Here is a 17660-nt window from a genome sequence, read left to right as displayed (position 1 = left end):
CACAAGCATTCTGGGCCTCCAGGACTAATATTGGGCCATTAATTTTTGGTTTTGGAAACTGTCTCATGGTTGTGTCTCCGCGCACTTTTTTTTTCCCCACTGCAATTTTTTTTCAAAGCCAAAGTTGGTCTATTTAATTTCACTACATGAATGTTCTGCGTTTATTGAAATAAAAGACAAAGATGGAAGCTGACAAGCAAACAGAATTATTTCATTATTAATGGTTAGCTAAGGAAATTAATTATGAATTAGCGTCACAAGCCAGCTAAATTACCCAGAGTTTGCAAAGAAAAACTTGTGACAATCATTTATTAACCGCCGTATAGCAATAATGAAGCAAACCAAATAAGACCACGCCGAAGATTCTTTCTTATATCATAATTAGTTTCACGGAGTTAATCATATTACATCCCTGTGCAAGTTTAACTATTGTCAAGGGGAAATTGAAGATTGCCTAGGCTGGAGACAGACCGCGAGCGGTTTGCTTAGAATGTCAGCGGTTGAAAGTTTGAGCCTTGTTAAAATGATGCCCTCAGTGCCCCCTCCAACCACACGGGGTCTTCCGGGCTCCAGCTCTCTCCACGGTGAGCCCCTCTAAAGCCTGTGACCCATTTACTACAGAGGTGCTGGCTCCAGCATGACTCCAGTGTCACCCCTGATGCCTTGGACAAAACAGATCTGAAAAATGATGCTGCAATCATTAATACGGTGGCAATTATATGGGAGCAGACGCTTTGAACCCTGGCCCGGAATGCGAGTTTCAACCTTTCATCTGCTGTAAAGCTTGTTGTGGCTTTCTGACTCTGAGCAGTTTCAATCTTCCTGCACATGAAAATGGTTCATGCAATCATAGAATAGTAGGGTTTGGAAGGGGCCTATAAGACCATCAAGTCCAACCCCCTGCTGAATGCAGGAATCCACCTTCAAGCTTGAGTGGCACAAGACTAGAGGCACCCTTTTCAGTGGTTGTTTGAACTACACTAATTGTTCCCATCTTTGAGGCCATCTCCTGCATCATCAGAATGTGTGTGTGTTGGGCGGAAGGCGGGGCGAGTTTCCTAAAGGCACAACAGCATTGTTGTTTTGGAGAGTGCATACAGCAGGCGTCTCTAAAATGTCACCAAGAAGACCAGAGTTTGCATTTCTCATATGAAGGCAGCTTAAGATCTCTAGCAGCCAGATCTGTCCGTCAGGGGCAGCCTGCACTGCAGGGTTTCCGGTCCTCTTAGCGAGTGCCCCGGAGCAACAGCGGGCTTTGCAGGCATGTCTGTCTGTCCGACTGTTCTCCAGTCTGGGGTCACAGCAAGAGGCCAAACAAGCAGGAGCGTGTTTTGGTGGATTTCTTCTTGAAGCTGCAGAAGCGGCACAATGAGAGAGCCTTCCTGTTGCACAACTCTGCTCCCTACGGAGAGTGGTTTTCTGCTCGAGAGAGGGCAGGGAGATGGTGTCCCAGGACTTCCCGCAGAATGAGAAGACCAGGTTCGGACTGGGGGAAAGACATGGCTGAGGAACCCTCGAATGGATTAGGGACGACTTTTGTGTGTTGCAGGTTGTGTGTGTAAAACCCTTAATTTCTATATCCTTAAGTAGAATGTTTTGTATAGCGTTGACAATGAGGGGATCATAGAATCATAGAATTGTAGAGCTGGAAGAGACTACAAAGATCATCTAGTCCAATCCACTGCAAAACCTCCAGAGATGGAGAACCCACAACCTCCGTAGGCAGACTGTTCCACTGTTGTATAGATCTTACCATCAGGAAGTTTTTCTTTATATTTAATCGAAATCTAGGTAGCTGTAACTTGTACCCATGATTTTTGGGCCCTAATTTCTGGGGCTTTGGAAAACAGTTCTTGACCACCCTCTCTGGGGCACCCTTTTATGTACCTGAACACTGCTAACATATCTCCCTTCAGTCTCCTTCTCTCCAGACTTAAAGATCCTCTTTAAGGAGGCCAAAAGTAAGTTGTGGAAGTCTTGAATTTGGCAGATGAGACTAGCAGACTAGCAGCATTTCCTTGGTATTCAACGGGCAAACCTTCACGTTTCCATTCAAGCATTTGAAGACTGAGGGGGAGACATGATAGCACTCTTCAAGTACTTGAAAGGTTGTCACAGAGGAGGGCCAGGATCTTTTCTCAGTCATCCCAGAGTGCAGGACACGGAATAATGGGCTCAAGTGACAGGAAGCCAGATTCTAGCTGGACATCAAGAAAAACTTCCTGACGGTTAGAGCAGTACGACAATGAAGCCCATGACCTAGGGAGGTGGTGGGCTCTCTCATACTAGAGGCATTCAAGAGGCAGCTGGACAGCCATCTTGTCAGGGGTGCTTTAAGGTGGATTCCTGCCTTGAGCAGGGGGTTGGACTCAAGGGCCTGATAGACCCTTTCCAGCTCTACTATTGTATGATTCTATGATTTTCCTGGTCCTAGAGATTAGATTGAACAATGTTGAAACTAGCAAAGGGATTCTGACAAGTAGGGCATATGCAGCACAAGGAGTGCCGGGCAAGAACGCAGCAGCGCCGTGGAAATGGATCCGTACCTGTTTGAGAGAGTTGCCCAGTGACTTTCGACTGCCCCTTCCCTGCTCCCAAATTCAGCATGTTTTGCACCCATGATCGCTGCCCTCTTACTTATTGACGGTGTGTTTTTGTCTTGTGCAGACACTTGCTGCCCGGAAGCCTGGGATCTCGCTGGCCATGCTTATCCGGACATCTGTGAATAATGAGGAGATGGTAAGCGAGGGTCCCCATAGGGGGGGGGGGGGGAAGGCACCTGCTTCCTCATTCAGCTCTGACTGCGGTGGGAGGTTTTTCCGAACGGAAAGGGCAGAGAGTGTGACAGAAGCATTTAAATCCTTCTGCGGGATGCGGTGCTGTTTCTCCTAGATACATTCTCTGCAGTTCCGTTGTCCCTGTCATTAAGAATATCTGTAGAGCTTTGCTAGGAAAATGGGAGGAGTTGCTTGAGACCCCCACACCACCCCCACACCACCCCGGAGCTGGAGGAGCAGCAGCTGGGACCACGGGTTTGTTTAAATAAAGATCTGAGCGGGGGATTAAGGGATGCAGACAAACACCTGGGTATATTCAGGCAGTTCCTTTGGATGTCAAATGAACAACAGTGAATGACAATAATTTCTCCCTCCCTGTACACCGGCATCACCCCCTTTGTCCTTTCGGGTGGTTCCTGGCATCCTGTTGTTGGGTGCTCACACGGGGGGGGGGGGGGGCTCTGCACTTTTTGCTCTAAGAGTTTGCTGCTCAGATGGGTGGGAGGGTGCTGTTGGACCGTGTCCTGCTGTGTGGGTCCCTGGTTGACAGCTGGATGGCCACTGTGTGAACAGTGTGCTGGGCCAAATGGACCTTCGGTCTGATCCAGCCAGGCTCTTCTGATGTTCTTATGTCTTCCACGCCTCCTGCTCGCCCTTCATGCCCATTCTGTCCCCTGAAGATCAGGTCGGCTCCTTGTTTCACTCCCTGCTCAGATGCTAGTGAAAACCTCCTCTTCCCAAACCCTTTTCTTCTTTTTCCCCGTCTTCTCTCCCTGCAATCACCTTTTCTTTTCACTGCTCTCCCTCCCACCTTCCCTTGCTCCAAGGCACTGTGGCCATGACTCTCCCCTTGCCAGCTTTCCCCTGGCCTGGCGGATGGGCCCTGTGCCTCAGAAGTGAGGAGGGTCCTCCCATGGCCCTGCATCCTTCCCTTCCCTGGGTGCTCCCCCTACTAAATGGTCCTTTCAGCAAGTGGAGGATGTGGCTGTGAGTGGCAATGGAGGCTCTATTGTCACACTCCGCCAGTTTGGCTGGGGGAAGCCCATGACCCTGATGTCCTATCTGTGGGCTTCCCATTGGGTCCTCTGGTTGGCTGCTAAGAACATAAGAGGAGCCCTGCTGGATCAGACCAAGGGTCCATCTAGTCCAGCGCTCTGTTCACACAGTGAACCACATGAATCCACAAGCAGGACACGGGTGTGACAGCTATGGGATACGATATGCTGGACGCAACGGACTTTTTGTCTGATTCAGGGTTGTTCCTAGGAGTGTCGAAAGTTCAGAACTGGCTTGTGTAGTGTCTCTGGCCAAACAGCCTGTTGGGTCAGGATCCGGCTGTTCCCAGCTGTAGCAGATCTCCATAAGAGTTGAGCCACTGCTGAGAAAGAAGAACGCCACATTTGCCCCTGGGTTCTACCACTGGCTTCTTCCTTGTTACCAAATGCACACACAGCTCTTACACCTGACTGGCTTCTAAATTAGCGGTAACCACACAGGAGAGGCACCTTGGGGGACGACGCAAGCAGCTGAAGGAAAGCATCTGCTCGGTGCATGCAGAGAAGCCACAGAGCAGATACGGCAGCAGCTCAGGCAAAAAGAAGCGAATGCAAAAACGTGCCGTCAGCACGTAATGAGTTTTGGGCAGCATTCGCCTCAAGCTGCCTCTGTAATGTGTGTCAGAACCTGAAATCCAGTAAGTGACCATTAAAAACAAGTCCTGGCTCCAAATGACTCCTGCAGAATTGAAATGCTGAAGAAATTCTGATTTAGAGGAAAGAGAAAGCCCCGTCCTCCGTTGCTGTTAAGGAACTATTTTGCTTTTTGGTAGCGTTTTCCTATGCTCTAAACGCCTGTTTGTTTATCCTCCCCATGAAGGGCATTGTGTAACTGGGTAGGAAGTCAGCGTTTTGCCAAGTCAGTTTTGTGGCTGAGCCCCAAGGATTTATTTCTTTATTTCATTTTATTTACAATATTTATATACCACTCTCCATTCAAAATTTTGGAGCGAAATTATTATTTTATTTATAAAATAAAATAGAAACAAAATAAAAACACATTAAAATAGTTTTTTTTAAAAGAAATCAAAATGCAAAGTGAACCACGGCTGTTCATTAAGGGAAGGCTTCCTGGAACAATGACGTTTTTAGGAGGCGCCGAAAGGAATACAAAGTTGGTGTCTGCCTGACCTCCAGAGGCAGGGAATTCCATAGGAAGGGGCTACCACGCTGAAGGCTCTTCCCCTGGTGGACTCCAATCGGAGGATGGATCTATGTGGAACCACCAGGAGCAGGCCCTCAGATGACCTCAGTGACCGGGCAGGTTGATAGGGGAGAAGGCACCCTGTCAGGGATCCTGGTCCCAAGTTGTTTAGGGCTTTGTACACAAGTACAAAAACCTTCAACCTGGCTTGGTAGTGAATTGGCAGCCAGTGCAGTTCCCTCAGCAAAGGAGTTACATGCTGGAAAGGGGCAGTTCCAGATTCCCATGTCTCCTCCCCATGTGTGTCATGGATGTTCCCTCCTGGATGCTGGCCCATGTGTAACAATGATGTCCAAGTCCATGCTGCTGAGTTTGCTGACTCTGGGGGCAGGGGGCAATCTTTTGAGGTCCATGCAATGAATAGACATGCCCCTATTCCATGGAAGCACCATCCATGTTGGCAGCCCTGGTGGGGAGGGAAGAGGAGGAGATCCAGAAAGGGGATCTTACTCCCATGTCCAGTATCAGTTTATGTTTCATATACAGGATGAGCTCCACATTTCCTCTGCCTTTCAGGAGGTCCAGAGGAGTTTCACAGAATCCTAAGAATTAAGAACAGCAGTGTCCTTAAATCAGCAGCATTTTGGTTTTCTTATTGCTGTATAGTGAGCCCGACCAATCAGGGATCACACCATGAGTGTGATGATGTCACAATCATGTAGCCAATCGTTTTATTTTAATGTCTGAGAGGAAAGTTTTAATCTTTAATTGGGATTGGAAATGCCAGATTGTATTTCTGAGCATTTCTGCCCAATTTTGCACTGAGAGCTTCCAATGAAAGGACCTCAGCCGCTGAGAATTCCTGGGCTGAGAAAGAGACGGTACAAGATTAACCACCCAAACTCTTCCTCCCACCCTTATCTGTAGCGTCATTGTGTTGGAGTTTGCTGATTTGCTTCTCTTCCTGATTGTTTGCTGCCTGCCCTACCTTCTCTCCTACCTGAGTTGTGTTTATGTGATTAGGCACAAATGCTGCCCGGGTGCTGGGGCGCCTGGCTTATTGATGGCAGTCAGGCCTACAGTTCTTTGGCAAGAAGTCATATTGATCGTTCTTCTTCTCTGGCTAATCTTTATTTGCTCCCTATTTTTGTAAATAGAATGTTTATTTCCCGTTTTTTAACTCAGGACTTGGTTGTTTAAGCCAGATGGACAACAGGAGAAGCCGCGATAGTGCGGGGGGGGGGGGAGGGAGAGATTGGATCAGCATGCAGGTACCGCCACAGTGGGCTATGTTGATCCTGTGAACTGGCACTTAGTCTACCATTGTGCCTTCATATTTTAAGCAATCAGCCTCTTTAATTATCCCCCTCCTAAACGTTACATAATGCAGAAGTAAACATTAGCTTGGAAACAAATTCCAAAAGCAATTTTACATGATAGCTTTGCCATGCACGGAACCCGTGGCTTCGCCCGCCACCCCCCGCTACAAAACGTTTGACAGCCGCAATCCCCCTGAAGGTTTCCATTCTCTTTTCCGGCAAGAAGTCCTGGGAAATCATCATTCCTCTCTTGCGAACGTTACTTCTTCTGGACCGTTAGGCGATGGCTGATCTCTTGGGCATGTTTCATATTTATATATTTATTTATAGAAGGATGTCTCTTTTATTTTATTTTTTTCCGTGCAGTGCTGTCAGAGTCTGCTTTTGCTCATGGGGCGGAGGGAGCACAATTAGCGCTCGAAGTGACGAAGCGCCAGACACCCCCTGAGCGATGCCGCGGACCCTTTTGTGAGCGGAGTCCATGGAAACTCCTGGCTCAGGACTCCTCCTCAACACCCACAAGGGTCTCAGGAGGAGGGTTTTGAAGAGGCGCGGTTCATCTGCAGCTCTGTTGGGGGCTCGTTTGTCAGCACTAACGAGCCTGTCTGCAGTGCTAATGAGTGGATTGTGTGAATCAGCACTTTGCAGATCCAGCCCGAGCTTGGGATGAAAGCAAAGGCGTTGCTCGCGGCCGACTGTGTCCCCACGCAAGGCGGCTTGAAGCCCGTGGCCACCCGGACCAGCCGTGCGGTTGCCCACTTGGCATGCTTTCCTGGGTCCATCTCATCAGGGTGGGGAATGGTTGCCTGCGTGATGCTGTTTCCCAGACAGAACTGCCGGAGTTTCCTAGGTCTTGATATCTAGGGACTAAAGCTGACCCAAACGACCCCTGACATCTTGGTGGGGGCCTGTCTGCTATCGCAGGAAAGCGCCGTGGCATGGGTCGAGCCCGTGACACCGTGCCAAAGCTGCCAGGATCTGTTTGTGGCCAGTGACACAGGAGACCGGTCAGCGTGGGCGGTAGGAAATCCAGCAGAAAGAAAAAGAGGCAGGCACACACAGCCCGTAGCCCCCGGCGCTCTGCCCTTGTGCATCGGAGGCATCCTTTTGGGAACCGCTCCAAGGAACTGAGTCCCTGCGCTCCAGGGTGCTGCAGTGTTGGGCTAGGACTGGGAGAAACTCAGGTTCAGATCTCCACTGGCGGAGTAACCTTAAGCCAGTCACCAACTTTCAACCTAACCTCCTTCTCAGGGTTGTTGTGAGGATGCTGGGGGGGTGGGGTGGGAGGGAGAAATGTATATGCCTTGGAGGAAACGGGAGGCTATAAACGATCCCCACATATTCCCTCAAGAGCTTGGAGCAAAAGGAGGAGGCAGCTGGGTCGCCAGCAAGGAAAGCCCTTCCATCAACCCCCGACCCAAGGCCAGCAAGGGACCCCACAGACTACTTGGCTTTGGGGAGAAGAGGCATCACTTGTGGCTTAATGGTTCTCTTATTCTGGCAGAGGCAGTGCTGGGGGTGGGGGCAGGCAGGGGAGGCACCTCCGAAGGGGGCCAGGGAGAGCTGGCTCCAATCCGCCAACCTCCCCTGGGGAAAGGCTCTCTCTGGGGGTCATGGGGAGGGGAGAGCTTCCCTTGGCCATGGAGCAGGGACAGGCAGCTTGTGGCCTTCCAGGTCTTCTGGAGTACAATTCCCATCAGCCCCAGCGAACATAGCCAATACTGAGGGATCGTGAGAGCTGGAGGCCGAAACATCTGGATGGCCACATTCCCCCCTCCCAACCCCCTTCCCCCGGTCTGAAGGTTGTCAGCTCATCTATTTCTTTTAAGAGCGAGGGATTCAGCATTGATTTCTGCTCCTTGGGAATTATCGTTTACGGCCTCGGCGGTGTTGCGAAGACTTGCGCTTCAAAGGTCAAAGCCTCTCCAGTTTTTGAAAGTGTGTGATATTTCATTTTCGCTCGTAGTCTGGGCCAGAGGCGAGATGGAAAATTGACCACGCGCACCCCCCACCCCATTCCGCCACAAACCAGTGAGGGAGATGGCTGCGGGCAACGGGCTGCGCGTGGCTCTGTGCCCTCCTCTCCCCCTGAAAGCAGCACGTACCCCTGGCGCGTGTGAAGTGCTTCAAACCACGTCGCTCTGTGTAGGCTGCACGGGGGGTGGGGGGAACACAGAGACTGAATAAGTGTTTCATGGTGCCCATAAATCTCTCCCAAGTACCGAATGAACTCCCCCCAGTTTCTGCCATCAGGATTAATATTAGATGGCGCACGGCGCTGTCTGAAAAGATTCACTGTCTTCGCATTCCGTTTCCTTCTTCCGAGGGGGACAAAGTGAGAACACACAAAGAGCTTGGCTGGCGAAGGGTTGGTCCTGGGACTGTTTTGTAACTGTTCCTTCACAGCTTCGCCCCAGGCGCTCGAATATGCACGAAGGGGTGATTTAAGGGGCCAGCCCCTTTATCCATCTCCCCGTCTCTCTCTCTCTGAGTATTTGTTTTTCCGTCCCCTCCTTCGTCCTCCCCGCAGAAAATGCACGTCTTCAAGAAGACCCTGCAGGCCCTCATCTACCCTATCTCCTCCACCACCCCACACTATTTTGAAGTGTGGACGGCCACGGCGCCCACCTACTGCTACGAGTGCGAGGGTCTCCTTTGGGGCATCGCCAGGCAGGGCATGCGGTGCACCGAGTGTGGGGTCAAATGCCACGAGAAGTGCCAAGATCTCCTCAACGCCGACTGCTTGCAGAGTGAGTCTTCTAGACGCGGGAAGCTCCTTGTCTTCTTGCCGTTGCTTCGGGCTCTTTGGGACAGACCTCGGGCTCCTGGGGTGGGGGAAGCCGGGGGTGGAGTAGCTCATAAGAAGAGCCCTGCTGGATCAGACCAAGAGTCCATCTAGTCTAGCACTCCGTTCACCAGCAACCCACAAGCAGGATGCAGTGCAACAGCATCCTCCCACCCATGTTCCCCAGCAACTAGTGTATACAGGCTGACTGCTTCTGATACTGGAGGTTGCCCTTAGCCATCAGGACTAGTAGCCATTGGTAGCTCAGGAGATTCCGTTGGCCTATCTGCCCCAGTAATAAACGGAAGGCAAGGAGGACCTGTCAAGCGACAGCCTGGGCTCTCTCTCAGCATTGCAGCCTCACTCCTGTCTGTGAATTGCACATTGGCCTTACAGGGTCTCCGTGCCAGAGGACAGATACCAGGCTCACAATGGCAAGATGTGTAGTTGAAGTCCAAAACCAGGTTGATGGAGGCTGGCTGAGAAAGTCAGCATCCCGTGAAAACATCCCAGAACATTGTGTGTGTTTTCAGAATCTGGATCTGCAGTAGAATTCACTTCTGTTCTGGATTCTTCTGCAGAAGTCTCTAGCCTCAGCAAGTGCTGACATCATGGCCTCATCTACACCAGGCAGGATATTGCACTATGAAAGCGGTATATAAAAGGCAAGAGCAACACCAAGCAGAGTATAGCGTTATGAAAGCGGTATATGGTCTGTGTCAATGGGCCCCAACAGTTGTCAGTGCACTTCAATACCTCTATAAAGCAGTAGTGTGGCTCCTGCCTTTTATATACCACTTTCATAGAGGAATATCCTGCTTGGTATAGATGAGGCCCATGACCTCTGTGTACACCAGCAGCAAGAGGCTTGGGTACACATGGAGCAGCAGTTCCTAATCCTCATTATTATTATTATTATTATTATTATTATTTTATTCTTAGGCTACCTTTAAGGGTAAAACCCCTCTCAAGGCGGTGTACAGAATAAAAACCACACAAAAATATGCAAACATTCAATAAATATGCAGTAAAGACCTATAAAAACGATAAAATAGTCATGAATTATCATATGTAAAATTCAGTTATTGCTAATACGATTATTACTTCTTCTCAGGGGCAGCAGAAAAGAGCACCAAGCACGGAGCAGAAGATAAGACGCAGAATATTATCACAGCAATGAAAGAACGAATGAAGATCCGAGAGAAAAACAGACCGGAGGTCTTTGAATTGATCCAGGAAATGTTCCAGATCCCCAAGGAAGACTTTGTTCAGCACACAAAGGCGGCCAAGCAAAGTGTCTTGGATGGGACCTCCAAATGGTCAGCAAAAATTACCATCACCGGTGAGAAGATTTGATTTTCCTGCCCCTGTCCACCCCCCACCCACCCCGGTGCCTGCTGTCTTGCCAAAGTGCTGCTTTTCTTTTCCTTTTCGATCCACATTTGTAGGCTAGGAACAGAAATGGTGGCATTGATACAAGCGAAGATTTCTTTGTGTGCTCAGAGCGGGAGAACAAGATAGCTAGATCTTCCTGGGTCTACACTGGCTGCAGGCGAGAGGGGAAAAACTCTTTGCCTCTCTGAAGCCCAGCAAGCGAGGGGATCAAATTAATGGCACATTTACTAGAATTCCTGATTTTAGCGTTTACATTTTGAACGCAAAACTGTTCGTTTGACATTTGAATTTGCGCAATTGTATATCGAAATTTGTGTGCTTTAGACACTTTGGCGTGTCTCGGTAAGATTTTCAGCAGATACAAAGATGACATCTCATCTGCTGTTGATTGTCAAGGTAATCTAAAATACTAAACAGCATGACATGTTATCTGACAAATGCTGTCAGATATTAAATAGGGTCAAATGAAAAAATAAGATATTCAGCCACCGTTCAGCTGTCCATTGGAACGTTCAGAAAATATTCAGCATCAGAATTCACAGAGGGAAATTGGAGGTGGCCGGATTTTAGGTTTGTTTCAGCTTGCCTCCTCCGTCTGGGATTAAAACCGATATATAGAATTTAAAACCATAGAAACAGACAACAGACAATATATGCAAAGACAGCATACATCTAAAAACAACTTTGAACAATCAGCCAACCGTAAAAATCGATCTGGGATCAATTAAAATCTCGTTACATGCTGCTAAATGCCAGGAAAAAGAGAAAAGTCTTGACCTGGTGCCAAAAAGATCACAGTGTCGGCGCCAGTGGGGCTTTGTTGGGGAGAGGATTCCAAAATTGGGGGTGGGGTGCACCACCTCTCCCTTGTTGCTATCTTCCAAGCCTCCCCCAGAGTAGGCACCCGGGGGAAGATCTTAGATGTTGCACATGGTGTACAGACTTGACTTTCAAATCTATGGCAGACAGGTGTGTCACATCCTTGGATAAAGCCAGATCAAACTCACTCCTGTTTGTAGTATGATTGTATATATTTAAGGCGTTTATATCCTACCTTTCATAATACCTTTTACAGTGTGCGTGCGTGTGTGTGTGTTTTAATGTCACAGGAAGTGCTGCTCCACATTCAGGTACTAAATGTGAATCATGCAGTAATTTTCCTCCTGCAGAAACAGTGGCTTGTTTGTCTGTAGCAGAGAAAAACACACAGCCTTGGGACACCTTAAGGACTCACAGATCTGTTGCAGCAGAAACTCACGTCCGTGCATTTTTATGCCATGCTAGATCTGTTAGCCTTCAAGATGCCGCGAGAGTCCTTGGTGATTTTCCTCTCGCTCATCCCGGGGATCCAGGGACATGCCTCCGGGTGTTGCACCAGTGCGCAGCCACACCTTCTGGCCCACGTGGTTCCACAGCCTCCCTTGGCATTAACCCAGCTGCAGTTGGTCAGCGAGGGCTTGAAATTCCTTTCCAGCTTTGTGTTGCTTTCCAGCAAATGTTAATCAATATTTCCAAATTGATTTAACATGTATACAGTGATGTTTACATAAGATGCTTTAGCCCAGACCTTGCTGGATCCCTCCAGAGCAGCAGCAAAGGCCTTGTGGAGCTTTGGAAATGGAGCAGGAGTGGAGGGTGTGGCGTCTGTCCCCCACCTTCACCTCAGCTGCTGCTGCCACCCCCGCCTCTGGCAGCGTGGTAGGCGCCCTGCCAGCTGCCATACAAATGACCGAATCAGAGCTGGGAAGTTGCCACACGGCGCTTGGCTGCATGAAGACAGGATGTCTTAATATAATGAAAGGCCTCCCCCAGTCTCCTAGGAGGGGGAATTCCCTAGGCATATTGGCTCCGTTGTTGAACTGCTACTGGCACTGCTAGGAAGTGGTGGACACCTGGCTCTTCCTCAAAGCCGTGGCTGCTTGGCTTGTCCTCAGCCAGCCCAGTGTGACCAATCTCCCTTCAGCCTCCTTCTCCCCACGCCAAGTCTCTCTGGCTCCGTCGGCCTCCTGCCTCTGGCTTTGCGTTCTGGACTCTTCACCGTCCTCTCTGTGGCACCCTTTGCAGCCTCCTCCCTGAGCAAGTGCCTCAGACAGGTTTGGTATCCTCAGCCCAGGACATGATGCAGCCCCTTAAAAATGTGAGGTATGTCAACTAGAGACTGAAACAACTGGGCATGTTTAGCCTGGAGAAGAGAAGATGGAGGGGAGAGATGATGACACTCTTCAAATACTTAAAAGGTTGTCACACAGAGGAGGGCCAGGATCTCTTCTCGATCCTCCCAGAGTGCAGGACACGGAATAAGTGACAGGAAGCCAGATTCCGGGTGGACATCAGGAAAAACTTCCTGACAGTTAGAGCAGTACGACAATGGAACCAGTTACCTAGGGAGGTGTGGGCTCTCCCACACTAGAGGCATTCAAGAAGCAGCTGGACAACCATCTATCAGGGATGCTTTAGGGTGGATTCCTGCATTGAGCAGGGGGTTGGACTTGATGGCCTTGTAGGACCCTTCCAACTCTACTATTATATGGTTCTATGACTAGTGTGGGCTGTTCCTCCTCAAGTAATTCCTGTTGCTGAGTTTTTTTCCTTTGAGAGGGTACAATATCTCCATCAGGGGTGTTCCACCAGACACCTCTGTGGGGCACCCGGTGTGGTTCACCAGCATGAAAAGCCATGACTGAGTGGGGAAATGCTTTGAGCCATGGCAAGGCTACCTGCTGGGCTGGGTGCAGTTAATGAGTATATTTTTAAAAAAAATCTCCCCACAGCATGGATAGCGCCAAACTCATCTGATAGTTGAGACTTGTATCGAGACAGGAACGCGTTTAGGATGGCAAGTTGTGAGTCGATGTTGCAGGATGGTGAAGCCGCCGCTCAGCTTGGTCAGGTGGTCTCTGGAAGCACCTCTGTGTAAAGGGACTTGCGGGGAGAAGGGTGGGAAAGAAGCCCCCCCCACTCTGGCTGAGACGGATCGCCAGCACTGGCCTCAGGGCACAGATGGTCGGCTGGACTCGGGAAGAGAAGACCGACTTGTAGGGTACTTATTCTCATCTTCAAGGTCTTCCTTGCAGCCTTCGCTTCCCGTGAGGCCCGGAGGGCTCAACCTCTGCTTTTTATAGCTCTGGCTTTAGAGACTTTTCTCATCTCCTGCTCGCAGGGTGCCCTGTCGAGATGCCTTCCTTGCACACCCACCAAGCCCTCCCAAATGGGAAGTAGCTTGTCACAGACATCAGTCTGGCAACTAGCAAAAAGCCAAACCAAAGGGACAAGCGGTGCTGGTCCGCAGAAGAGCTGTGTCAACGCCACAGCCAAGCGGCCAATGGTTTGGGGGTGCTGTGCACCAAGAGGCTGGCTGGAGACCGAGGGCGGTGCAGGAGGTCAAGGAAAGAGCCTGCGGAGGCGATGGAGGGGCTCTAAATATCCTTTTGTCTCCTGGCCTTTATTCTGGCAAAGCTCCGGGAGCAGATCCGGAGCCTCTGGCCAGAGAAGGAACCAGAAGGCTGCCCAGCTGCCTGCCTGCCGCTCTTGGGGCTGTCTTCCTTCTCTTGAATCCGGGACGAAGGGCTGGTTAGGAAGGCAATGCAGAGCTCTGCCCACCCAGGAGATCCGTTTCTCAAGCGCTCGTGTGATGAACCGGGTGACCAGGGTGCATGTTTTAGAACCGTTTTTTCCCCCATGATGTGGCGTCAAGCAGACAGCATCCCGCTGGGAGCGCAGAGAAACAACACAGACTCTCTCCTCCCCCTGCCCCCATTCTTGAGATCAGCAAGGGGGGGCAGGAGGGCGTTCTGATCCCGTCATTTCTCGGAGCAGACAGCTAATGAGCTGGGCTATCCCTGCTAGTGACAGTTCAAAACATTAATTAAATGCTACTGTCTGGGAGCTTTAAATAATACAGACCCAACTAATAAAATAAATCTTTACTGATGGTTGAGGGGCGGGGGGACTGTTGCTCCTCTTGCTTTCAGTGGCCCCAGCGTGATTTGGGCTTTCATGCCGGCTGAAGGATTTGCGCTGTTATGAATTGCAATGGAGGAGACAACTGACAAGTGTTTGTATTTATAGCAGCATAAACACACATTAGCGATCATAAATTCTGACATCTGTTTTCCCTGCGAAAGGCAGCTAGAGGAGAGCTAGCTGTCTCCCTCTCTCTCCCTGTAGGTTGCAGTCAGCTCGGCAAATTCCGCAGGATGGTCATTGCAGGCAATGGCTGCATTTAGGCGATTTGTGTCCACAGACACGGAGACCTGGCACGTGCCTCTTTGTCACAAAGCAGTGTCCTGCTTGCTGGTCCCTGGCCGATGGCTGGTTGGCCAGTGTGTGAACAGAGTGCTGGGCTACATGGACCCTCGGTCTGATCCAGCCTCAGAGCTCTTCTTATGTTCAATGTGAGGCTCTTTCGCCGGAGAGATGTGGGAGAAAGTTTCTGTGGGAGAAAGTTGACCTGTAGAAAAAGCCATGTCGCTCTGGCTTGACCCGGCCATGATAGGTGCAGGAAAGGGAGTGAGAGGGTGTCATCTTTATTAGGCCACTTCCTGATGGTAATCAAGTATGCAAGCTTTAGAGTAACACAAAACTCAGTGCGCCCTTGAACTGTGTTTTGAGGGGGCGCCGGGTGATCAACCAGGGCTGAAATCACCCAGTTTCATCTCCTGCTTTGATGAAATGAGGCAGTTCGTTCCTGCTTTGTATTATAGCATCTCTCTGCGTTACGTGTACAACCTTGTTGTTGTAATCGGACCCAGCTTATTTCTAGCACACATCTCTTTCCCTCCTCATTGTTTACTACAACTTTATCAGATTGTAAGCCTATGCGGCAGGGTCTTGCTTTTTACTGTGTTATCTGTACAGCACCATGTACATTGATGGTGCTATATAAATAAATAATAATAATAATAATAACATCTGATCCACACTTGGTATCTTTTTCTACTTGGACAAATCTCCTGGTAGGACCAAAAAAAAGGTGTACACCTGCTTAGCTCATGATAGAAAACGAAGCAAGTGGGTTTCTGTTGCTGCTGTTATGCCTGTTTAGGGCAGCCAACCAGCTGCGTCCCCCACAAATCCAGCCAGCCGGCACCACTGAGATGTAAGCTCAGAGAGTCAGATACTCCGTATCCACAGGTTGTCCGTTTCCTCCTCCAGGTGAGGCCGGCAGCCCACCTGGTACACTGACAAATTCTAAAATGCTTTCAGAGAGCTGGGAATCAGCCCTCTGTTCGCTGTGGAAGGATGTCCAGCATTTTGCCCTGATCCAGCTGTCTGAAAGCAGCTCCGTCTGTGTTCTGGAGGAGCTTATAAAAATATTAGGGACCAACAGAAGTTGCTTTTGCCTTCAGAGCCAAAGTCCGCCTTGGTCCATCTGGCCCAGGACGGTCTGCTTGGCTGGGCAGCTCCTCTCCAGGGTCCCTGGCAGGCAGAGGAGGGTCCCCCACCCCCTGCCACCTCATCCTTTGAACTGGAGGTGTCGGGGTGGAACTTGAGATCTTCTGGGTGCAAAGCCAGTGCTCCACCACCGAGCCTTACCCAGAGGCGCCACGATCCCCTGGGCCCAACGACGTTTTTTAAAAACCTGACTCCTGACACTGACTTCATTTCATCTCTGTTACAGTGCTCTGTGCTCAGGGCTTGCAAGCGAAGGACAAAACCGGTTCCAGCGATCCGTATGTTACCGTTCAAGTGGGCAAAACCAAAAGGAGAACAAAGACCATCTTTGGAAACCTGAATCCGACATGGGATGAGAAATTTTATTTGTGAGTACTTCGTTCAGCTTCTCGCTTCGCTAATGTCGTCTGCACCCTTGAGGGTTCATGGTGGGGTTTGCTTGGAACTCGGGTCTTACGAAAAGCCCAAAGACATCAACTCAACTCACTTTCTGGCTTTGGAGTCACAAGCACAATCTTTATGGGTGGGAACTCCCAGGGCAGGTGATGCAGGTGCAGGAGAACCAGGGATGTGTTATCCTGCATCTACTCCCAGAAGCCGGGTTCTTCAGTCTGCTCAGGAATAGGGACCCTCCTAAGTAGCCCTTCCTTCCTTCTCTCCTTCCTTGGCCAGGGCTCTGCAGTGTGGCCTTCTGGGAGCAAGCAGCTTCCTACCATGAGCAAGTGTGAGACTGCCTCTGATCCCTGTGGATTTCTTTCATCTGTGTAAATATGCCTGCCCGAGATTTGAGATCTGTCAGAGGAGCCCGCTTCTGCGTCCCACCAGTGTGAGACATACATTATGGTGGGACATGGAAGAGGGCCTTCTCTGTTGTGGCACCCCGGTTTTGGTAATGCCTTCCCCTTGGAGACGCGACTGGCGCAGACGCTGGTTTCATTTCAGCACCAAGTTAAAACGTGGCTTTTTATCAAAAGCTTTGAGGGCTAAATTTGCCTAAAGTTGCACATCGTTTTAATTGTTTTTACTGGGCTTTTTTACCTGCACTAGCTCGTTAATGGTTTAATACGTTTTTAGCTGTGCAAATTATTGTTTTAAATTGCTTGAATTGATTTTATCTGTACGCCGCCCTGAAATCCCAATGATATAGAGAGGGATACAAACGTTTTAATAAATATTGCTACCAAATAATAACAAACACAAAATTGAAGCAAAACACCTTAGCCAGTTATGGCTCATTAAGCTGTTAGAACTCAACCCCCCAAATGTTTTATTGTACGTAAAATAGGTCCATTTGAAACATCTTGGTGCTTTGACATATAGCCGTCGCCGCGGGTCTCAAAGTTCAGCTACTGCGTCTATCTCTAGAGTTTGTCTAGCGGCATTGATTTCCATGCCAGTGAGAAAGCCACAATCTGCCTGTTGGATGTTCCGTTTAATTTAGTTGCATAGATTTCTGTATTGGTTTATTTTCTTTCTAAATGCTCTCTTTATGGTTTCGGTCACATCATTGATAAAAATGCAATAATGAAAACCAGAATGTATTCATGAGACAGACCTTTTTTTGGTCACCGAGGGCGAACTCTTAAAGCCCTCAATGATGTGGCTGAGTGTTGCTGTAGGAAGTTAGAATTTAAAATGTTTTTAATAAGAGATTTCCTCCTATGCATCTGGGGCCATATTCGGAAGAATGGTTTTGCTTTCCTGGGGAAGCGGAGGAGTCGTTCTCTGCCCCGTGGAGGTGAGTGGCTGCAAGGTGCTGTTGGTCTGCAGATTTTCTGATCTGGATTTACT

At 49.5% G+C, this 17660-nt stretch overlaps 1 protein-coding gene across 1 annotated transcript in view; it reads left to right on the top strand.

Annotated features, from left to right (window-relative positions):
* Positions 1–17660, top strand: part of UNC13C (unc-13 homolog C) — a 127275-nt gene that overhangs the window by 33495 nt on the left and 76120 nt on the right. Inside the window, exons 6-9 of the mRNA XM_063142235.1 lie at positions 2668–2739; positions 8826–9045; positions 10195–10422; positions 16096–16237. Coding sequence (XP_062998305.1) covers positions 2668–2739; positions 8826–9045; positions 10195–10422; positions 16096–16237 — 662 coding nt within the window. The remainder of the gene's footprint in view (positions 1–2667; positions 2740–8825; positions 9046–10194; positions 10423–16095; positions 16238–17660) is intronic.

This window comes from Elgaria multicarinata, chromosome 16, assembly GCF_023053635.1.
Source record: "Elgaria multicarinata webbii isolate HBS135686 ecotype San Diego chromosome 16, rElgMul1.1.pri, whole genome shotgun sequence".
Taxonomy (NCBI): domain Eukaryota; kingdom Metazoa; phylum Chordata; class Lepidosauria; order Squamata; family Anguidae; genus Elgaria; species Elgaria multicarinata.
The sequence above is the reverse complement of the archived record's forward strand: the minus strand, read 5'-3'. Positions and strand labels throughout refer to the sequence as shown.